At 50.1% G+C, this 9194-nt stretch overlaps 1 protein-coding gene across 1 annotated transcript; it reads left to right on the top strand.

Annotated features, from left to right (window-relative positions):
- The first annotated feature begins 108 nt into the window (after positions 1–108).
- Positions 109–8888, top strand: RSAD1 (radical S-adenosyl methionine domain containing 1). Its single transcript, XM_039846316.1, has 10 exons — positions 109–423; positions 842–975; positions 1075–1279; positions 3356–3721; positions 3925–3988; positions 4408–4555; positions 4757–4811; positions 5534–5637; positions 5826–5977; positions 8762–8888. Exons 1-9 carry the CDS (start codon positions 124–126, stop codon positions 5941–5943), a joined length of 1494 nt encoding a protein of 497 aa, XP_039702250.1. The 5' UTR covers positions 109–123; the 3' UTR covers positions 5944–5977; positions 8762–8888.
- The last annotated feature ends 306 nt before the right edge of the window (positions 8889–9194 follow it).

The raw sequence follows: 9194 nt of genomic DNA on the forward strand, positions 1-9194 counted from the left end.
CAATGAACGATTTACGAATTCCTGGAACTGTCCCCTCAACTAGGTGCGAAAGGAGTGCCCGTGGCTCCACAACCTTCTGGCCACCAGCGAAAGGAAAGCCGGGCGGTTGCGGTGAGCGCATCGATGCCCGGCAGGTGGCGCCGCACACCTGCGGCCCCGAGCCGCGCCGTCACGCAGCCGCTCTTCCTTCCTCAGGGGCGGCCCACCAATCCGACTCTGCGCACACTGGGCGCGTCGCGGGCTCGGATCTTCCCCCGCGCACCAGGCTGCCGACCCTCAGTGCGTGCTATGGTGCTCCCTGGGGTCCGGGCTGGTGCCGGGGCAGCAGCGACCAAAATGGTCCAGATGCGCTGCCGCGTGGATGGCTCGGAAAGATCTCAGAGTCCTGGGCCCGGGACCCAGCGCGCGGCGGTTTACGTCCACGTGAGTGGGAAGGAGGAGGCGCAGTTCGGGGGACAAGGCCGCGCCGGCCGTAACCCACATAGTGACTTTTCGCCCGTGAGCCGACATGCCTACTTTCCTCACCCCTAGGCGAGGTCTCGGATAGGACCTGGTGCCGTGGCAGGGAAATGTCTGGGTCCGGGGACCTGAAGTCTCTGGTGCTCACCAGCTCGGTTACCTTCACCATGTGAATTTACTTCTTAACTTCAATTTTGTCCTATTACAGTGGACATAATAATCCTTCCTAGTCGGGCCTCCGTTGGGGAATTGTGGCTCTCATGGTGTAGCCACCGTTGATGGATCTGGAATGGGGATGGGGATGTGTGCGAGTGAACCCCGGAACTGGCCAGGGCAGCCCGCGGTCACCTCTCGCCCCATTCTATACACCCCCTGTTCCCAGTGGCCCTACTGTGAGAAGCGCTGCAGCTACTGCAAATTCAACAAGTACATATCCCGCGGCGTGGAGGAGGCTGCCATGCGGAGCTGCCTGGTGACTGAGGTTCAGACGCTGCTGCAACTTAGCGGGGTGCGGCGGTGGGTACTGGGGTCAGATATTGGGGGATGTGGATAGGACAGGTGCAGGCATCCCAGAGCGCTCCCCCAGGTCTCATTTTCTCCATCCTCTTTCCCCAGGGTGGAGTCTGTGTTCTTTGGTGGGGGCACCCCTAGTCTAGCCAGTCCCCACACTGTGGCTGCTGTCCTGGAGGCAGTGGCCCAAGCAACCTACCTGCCTACACACTCCGAAGTCACATTAGAGGCCAACCCCACTTCGGCCCCAGGTTCCAGGCTGGCAGCATTCCGGGCAGCAGGAGTCAACAGGTTGTCCATTGGCCTCCAGGTAACCGGTCTTACCCACCCCATCCCAGAGCACCCAGCCTTTCAGTGCTGTCTCTCCTCTGGTCACATTCATTTATTGGGCAAACATTTATTGAGCTCCTCCTTCTGGGTGCTAGTAGGTACTGAAAAGTGTATGGTGACGTTTTTATAACTATGTAATTGTTTGCTTTTGCGCTAGACCACAAACTCTATGAGGCAGAGATCATGTGTGCTTTTTTTTGTTCATCACAGTAGTCCAAGCACCCACCACAGGGCCTGACACATAGTAGATGCTCAAAAAAGATTTGTTACGTGATTGGAGACCAGGAGGAAGCAAACAGGTGGTCAGATCATTGCAACCTGCTAAAGTCTCTACAAAAGGTACAGACTGAAGAGAATCTCAGTCTGATGAAATCGTGGAAACCTTCCTGGAGAGGTGATGTTTGAATGAGGAAGAGGGTGTGGGAGGAAAAGATACAGGATATGGAAGAGCCTTTCATGTTTTGGGGGAGCTGTGAGTCATTCCTTCTGATTGCAGAGGTTGGAATCAAGGAAGCCTTCAGCACCATTCTAGGGAATTTGAGGTTTTGCCTAGTGATGACAGGGGAGCCATTGAAGTTGGGAAAAACATATTCCTCTCAGGTTAATCCCTGGTATTATTTCCATGTCCAGTATTTCTCTATCCATTGCCCCCCCCACACACACACACCCACCGCCCTTCTAATACATGTACCACTTACCACAGAGTTTAGGGTCAGGGCCTTGTCCTGATGGGACATACTGAAAGGGACACATCATTTCTGAGATATTCTGCCCCTAATGCATATATCTTGAATCTATTGTGAGGAAACCTCAGAAAAACCTAAGAGACTTAGTGTGTATGTGTGTAGTAAGAATAGGTAACATGAGATCTATCTTAAATCTTTTCGTGTACAGTACAGTATTGTTAGCTATAAGCACAATGGTGTACAGCAGCTATTTAAGACTTATTCATTAAGAGACATTTTGAAAATCAACTAGCCTTTACTCTTCAAAAATGTCAGTGTCATAAAAGACAAAGAAAGAGAGGATCTAGACTAAAGGAGACTGAAGAGGCAGTGAGAGCTGAGTGCAATGTGTGACCCCAGTTGGATCCTGGGTTGGGTTGGGAAGAGGAAATTACTACAGCAGACATTACTGGGACAGTTGGCCAAATTTGAATATGACTATGTTTTAGATAATGGCATTGTATCAATGTTACATTTCCTGAACTCTGTAATTGGATTGTGGTTATGTAAGAGAATGTTCTTGTTGTTAGGCAATACACACTTAAGTATTTAGGGGTTAAAAGGTACAGTATTTAAGTTAATTAAATTTAAATAACTACCAGGCAAGTGCTCACTACCGTGTGGCCAGTGGCTACCATATTCTACTAAAATATCCTATATCTGCACTGACCACATACCAGTAAACACTTGGAATGTGATTATTTTACTTTAATTATCATAAAATTTAAATAACCACATGTGGTTAGTGCCTATTGTATTGGACAATGCAGGTATAGAACATTTCCATCATCGCAGAAAGATTTTTCGACCGTGCTGGTCTTAACTTCCTGTCAAATGATTCAACATAATAATAATATGTGTGTATATTTGCAGAGAGACAAAGGAAATATGGCAAAATGTTAGTTGGTGAATCTAGATAAAGGTATTTATTGAATTTTTCTTTTAACTTTTCTATAGGTTTGAAATACTGCAAAATAAAAAGTAAAATTAAAAGACTCTTGGCTTTGGAGTCAGACAGCCCTAAATTCTAGGTCCGACTGCCAACATATGACCTTGGGCAAGTTACTTAACATCTCTGAATGTCAGTTTTCTCATCTGTAAAATGGAGCTAATGTTGGAGGGTTATGGGGACAAATTAGATATTGCATAAATATTCTCGGCACATAGTGACCCTTCAATGCATGGCACTCTTGGTACTGGTTTGACCATTTGCCTTCCAGCTCTCTGCCATGTTTTGCATTTTCACCTGTGTGTCTCTATTAAGATTGGTTGGGTGTTTTTGTTTTCTTCTGAGCTGGCCTGTGCACTTACACTGGACCCTCTCTCCCCAGTCCCTGGATGACACTGAGCTCCATATGCTGGAGCGGACACACTCGGCCAGCGATGCTCTGCAGACACTGGCAGAGGCCCGGAGCCTCTTTCCTGGGCGCGTATCTGTGGACCTGATGCTGGGGCTACCAACACAGCAGGTGGGGCCGTGGCTTGGGCAGCTCCAGGAACTGCTGTGTCACTGTGATGACCACATCTCCCTCTATCAGCTGTCCCTGGAGCGGGGCACTGCCCTCTTCGCCCAGGTGCAGCAGGGTACCCTTCCTGCCCCTGACCCCGAGCTTGCTGCTGAGATGTACCAGGAGGGCCGGGCAATCCTTCGGGAGGCTGGCTTCCGCCAGTACGAGGTCTCCAATTTTGCCCGGAATGTAAGTCCTGGGGTTGGTGGCTGAAGGCAGGAAGTGGGCAGGCTGAGGCCTGACCTGGGAAATGTGGCCCTATGGGGAGAAGGGTCTCTGCTTGGTGCTCTGAGGCCTGAGGTAGTGGGACATTATAAGTAGGTGCCCCTTACCTGAGTAGAAATGGGGCCACCTTCTTTGCTCTGCACTGACTTTTCTCTCCCTCCCCACAGGGGGCACTTAGTACCCACAATTGGACTTACTGGCAGTGTGGTCAGTACCTTGGCATTGGGCCTGGTGAGTCCCCTGTGAACTGTAAAAGGGATGACTCAGGAGTAGAATGTCATGGCTGTGTGATCTTGGGCCATTTATTAACATCTCTGAGCCTCCGTTTCCTCATATGTAAAGTGCAGCAAAATATGATGCTGTAGAGCCGTCAAGTGTACATTTTGAGGTGCTTGATAGAGTGTCTGGCACTGTGGTCCTCAGTCTTTAGCGTGCATCAGAATAACCTGGAAGGCTTGTTAAAACCCAGATTGCTGGGCTCTACCTCCAGAATTTCTGATTGGACAGGGCCGGAGTAGGGCCTGAGAAATTACGTTTCTAGCACATTAGATTCTGTTGATCCAGGGACCACACTCTGAGAACCACTCAACATCTAGCAGACACACAGTGTTAGCTGCTATTAAAGTGAGGGTGGTTATTGATGTTGTCAGGGGCCCATGGGCGATTTATGCCCCAGGGGGCCGGGCGCTACATCCGGGAGGCTTGGATCCAGACCCTGGAGCCTAACAACTGGATGAAAGAGGTGATGCTGTTTGGTCATGGCACCCGGAAGCACACCCCGCTGGGCGAGCTGGAGCTGTGAGCATCTGAGGGAACAGGGTTCTTCACCCGGGGTTCCCCTGTACCCTTAGAAACCTCTTTATTTCCTGCCCTGCCCCACACTGCATGACCCTCATAAGTAGCCCCTTACACACCTATCCCAGCATAGGGTTTGAAGACTGGAAGACTGGAAGAAGCACAGGTCTCCTCTCCAAGACCCTTTGATGGTTTTCTTTTCAGGCTAGAGGAAGTTTTGGCAATGGGGCTGCGCACAGACGTGGGGATTACTCACCAGGTAAGGGGTCAAGGGCCTCTGGCACACTACTTCCTCCTTCTAAGTCATGCAGAATCATTCTCTCTCACACTCTTTTCTTCACACACACACACACACACACACACACACACACACACACACACACACACACATCGTTACCATTCCTCTGGGGTTGGCAGCTGGAGGTTGGGCTTTAGTGCCTGATGGGCAATGGGGTGCAATGGTGAGAACCCTAGACTAGGGCTGCAGAGACCCAGGCTCTCTTTCCTGTTCTATTGCAACCTTGGACAGATGTCCTTTCGTCTTTGAACTTCAACTTTCTCAGCTATAAGGAATAGACTAGATTAAGGGTTTTCAAATGTTTTTAAACAGTGCAGAAAGCTCAGATAGGAAGTGTACTATATGATCGATCAAACTCTGAGCTGCTCTGGCTGAGTCAGGGCCATAAAGCCCTGGCTGGGGCTGGCCGTACCCTGAGCAGCAGGGGGTGGTGGGTGGAGGATTGAAGGGAGACCTGGCTTGGTTGGGAGCCGGGTTTTGACCTGAACATGGAATAGGAGTGGATGTGCCCACCTCCCTGCTGTCCCATGGGCCTGGACCTGGTATGCATAAGAGTCAGTTACTGAGCCCCCTGTGCTGGACTGGACCCTCCATCACCACACTTCCAGACCCGTGGCCCAGAGTAGCCCTGCCAGCTGCCCACCCTGTGGTCCCTGCACCTCTGACCCTTTTGGTCTCCCCAGCACTGGCAGCAGTTTGAGCCCCAGCTGACCCTCTGGGATGTGTTTGGAGCAAGCAAGGAGGTGGACATGCTACTGGAGCAGGGCCTGTTGCTGCTGGATCACAGGTGTGTTGGGGTGGGAGTGAGGGTAGTTAAAGAATCCCAGGCCCCGTATGTGACTACAGATCACATATTTGGGAAAAGTGCAAAAGACCAATGAGGAGAGGCCTGTGGGTTCTGGGTGACACTGGTAAAGAGTGGGGATTGAAATTGGTAAGATGCAGCAGTCATATCCAGGCTTCTTGATTTCCCAGGGGTCTTCGGTGTTCCTGGGAGGGACTGGCTGTCCTAGATTCTCTGTTGCTGACCCTTCTACCTCGACTCCAAGAGGCCTGGCAGCAGAGAACCTCCTCATCTGTGCCAGGAAGATGACCAGATGTTTCCGTATCCCAGGACACTATGCCAGGTAGGCTTGGAGGCTAGGGCTGACACTACAGGCACTTCCCCTGGCAGGTGCCATCTCAGCTCTAGTCATCGCCTGGCCCTGGCATCCCCAGGGAGCCAGCTACAGTGAGATGAATGGGAAGACCTTTCTTGTCTGGGAACTGGCATCAAATGTACCCACCACTGCTAGGGAAGGAGTAATGGTTTCTGCAGGTGCCTCTCACTAGTGACCTCTAAAGCAAACCCTGGCTGGCAAGAGATTCTGAGGAATTTAGCTCTCAGGCTTCCAGCCCCTACAACATAGGACGGAACATAGAAGGGACTGAGGTATGCTGTTGGGCCCATGTGTGTATCCAGCACAGCAGCCTGCTGGCCTCTGAGAAGAGTGAGAAAGGTCTGAGCAAGCCTTGTTCCTTCTGTTTTGACAACCAGGATGTGTTTGGGGTGTCAGGAGCCTCACAGACCCTCCCGAGTTCCCTCTCCCAGTCCCCTCTCTCCTGCAGCCTTTCCCTTGAGAGAGTGAAGGTGGGGGAAGCAAACAGGGAAAGGAGAGGGGAGAAGAATTCAGAAAGACCTGGAGCCTGATAATTCTCCCCTGGCCTCTTACTTGCAGAAATGGTTTTATTTAAATAATGTAATAAGACCATCTGGAGCCTTCCTTGACTATGGTCTTCTGCTTTGTCTGGGTTCCTTCGTGCAGTGTGAATCCCGATTTGGGGGCTAGAGGCTTAGCGTAGGCTGAGATTTCTTCCTGTTCCCTGACTCTTATTGACGCAATGATTTTAGCATCCACTGATGATCCTTGCCTAAATCAGTGATTAGAGTGAGGGTTGCAAATGTTGATTTCTGACGCTGTCATTCCATCTACATTCATTAACTGGCATTCATCCACATAATAGAGCTTTTCCTTTTTTTGAAGGGCTGATAGTCTTAACTTAGAAATTGTATGCAGGGCATGTGTATATGTGTGTGTGAGAGAAAGGCATTTGCCTGTGAGGAAACTTCATAATTTTTCATATCAAAGTGTATCATGATACCAAAAGTAATTTAGTACCCCTGCAAATCGGGGCATGCTAAGCTCAGCCTGTAGCTAGCTGGGTGACTAAGGATAGGGTTCCCCACCCCTCAGAGGTGAGCACGTGTACTTCCTGTGTGCCTAGTGAGTGTGAATATCAGTCCTTTTGTGACCTTGTGGTAATGTGGTAAGTGTTACCACCTCTCATTTATTCATGAAATATTCAGCAAGTACTACTGGCGTGCCAGGCACTGCACCGGGCACACAGAGAGGAATAGACCTGTCGCAGCCCTCAAGAAACTCACCTCCACATTGGTAGATGTGTAAAGAGATAAATTTCAGGCTTATCAGTAAGGGTGTGCAGGCAGACTTTAGAAGCCTGTGGCCCATTTGCTTCTCAGGCACTGGGAGCAGGAAGGGGGAATACATTTTTCTTACTACCTCCTCTGGCCCTGGTGCAGTTTGCAGGTGACCTGTGCTGCCTGGGAGAGCCTCTCTTGTGCCTTCTCCTGATCTTGATATTCAAGAAGTGAACACAGGGCCAGAGCAGGTGTGACATCAGATAACCTGGGCCCACTCAAGTTTCTCCCAGCGGCCAGGGCTCGTGCCACCTGAGATGCCCAGGCCCTCCCTGCAGGGCACCTCACGGGGCCTGTGCAGACAGCCTGGACAGGAGACAGGGCCTGGTGTGGGTAGCGTGGATCAGCTTCTGTTACTCAGCCTGGTCCCACCCCACCCTACCCGCCCCCCTCCCCCAGATGAATCAGAATCTCCCGAAGGCGGAGCCAAGGAATCTAGTTTTTAAATGCTTCCTAAATGGCTCTAATGATCAGGCCAGTTTCAGAAGCCCTGTCATCTCCTGCCTTGCATCCTGAGAGGCCAGAGTCAGGAGGAACAAAGGAGACACAGCCTACCTCCAGACATGACCTAGCAGAGTGGGGTCCTTCTCTGAATCCAGGCCTTCCATGGCTCATTCATCAAAGGAGTTCTCCTTCACAGTGAGGCTTTTATTGTCATTTTTCACCTGCCCTACTAAAAAGTCCATGAACACAAAAGGAATGACTAAGCTACTTTGGTGATAAGAGGAGTTGGGGAGATGTAATATGTGTGAGTGTGTGGTTACAGCTTGAAGGACCAAACCTTCTGAGTGCAAGGCCACTAACAATTATAAAGCCCTGCGATGGAGTCTCTCCCCTTACCCTACAAAATATTAGAAGTAGGCAGGACAGCTTGTGTAATTTCCATTTTACATATGGAGCTATTCAAACAGACCCTCTAACTGGCCTCAAGTCATATAAATAGTAAGTAGCAGCCTGGCATAACATTTCTGTACATCCAGAACTGTCTGTTGCATCTTCATATTATACTTAACCATGGGTCCAGGTTGACTTATCTCTTAAATTTGGGAAAATCCTGACCTCTCTCTGGCCCCTCTGCCTCAGGCTTGAAGCTGCCATCTTGGCCTGGTGCTGCTAGCCCAGATTCGGTTTCTATATTTTCCCTCCTGAAAGGCCCCAACAATGAGAACTCTCATGTACCATCCCCATGAGGCCACCCATTTCCTGGGACAGAAATGCATTTTGCAAAGAAAAGGACTTTAAATCATAGGATTGCTATAGAATGAATGTTTGTCCCCCCCCACACACACACACACTAGTACATATGTGGAAACATCCCCAAGATGGGGCCTTTGGGGGTGATTAGGTCATGAGGATGGAGCCCTCATGAATGGGATTATTGCCCTTATAAAAGAGACTTCAGATAACTCACTCTGCCTTTCTACCATGCGAGGTCATGGAGAGAAGACAGACATCTACAAACCAGGAAGCAGACTCTCACCAGATACTGAATCTGCTGGCACCTTGATCTTGGACTTCCCAGCTTCCAGAACTGTAAGAAATAAATGTTTGTTGTTTAAGCCACCCAGTCTGTGGTATTTTTGTTAAGCAGCCCAGATGGACTAAGATAAGGATGAACTAACTTGTGTGGTAGATTGTATTATTGTTCAAAAGGTTTACCACCCTTCCTGGAGTGCGCCTCCCTGAGGGCCTGTGGGGTATTACCTATCCCTGTTCTCTTGAATTTAGGAAGGACTATGAGACTTGCCCGCACTGACTGTAAGAGCCAGTGGGTGGTCCACCGTTTCCTCTCTCTGCCACAGAGACTTGCATTGTTCACACAGAGATTGTGTCCGGCAGCGGAGCAGCCGACCACAGTGACGTGA

Source organism: Pteropus medius, unplaced genomic scaffold (genome assembly GCF_902729225.1).
Source record: "Pteropus medius unplaced genomic scaffold, Ma_sr-lr_union100, whole genome shotgun sequence".
NCBI classification, from domain to species: Eukaryota; Metazoa; Chordata; class Mammalia; order Chiroptera; family Pteropodidae; genus Pteropus; species Pteropus medius.

What these genes read in the sequence shown, in the direction of transcription:
- RSAD1 (XM_039846316.1), top strand. Translation starts at nt 124, where the DNA reads ATGCCCGGCAGGTGGCGCCGCACACCTGCGGCCCCGAGCCGCGCCGTC. An exon ending in GTACCTTGGCATTGGGCCTG is followed by an intron (nt 3,989 to 4,407) that starts GTGAGTCCCCTG and finishes TGATGTTGTCAG; the next exon opens with GGGCCCATGGGCGATTTATG. An exon ending in CTGTTGCTGCTGGATCACAG is followed by an intron (nt 5,638 to 5,825) that starts GTGTGTTGGGGT and finishes TTGATTTCCCAG; the next exon opens with GGGTCTTCGGTGTTCCTGGG.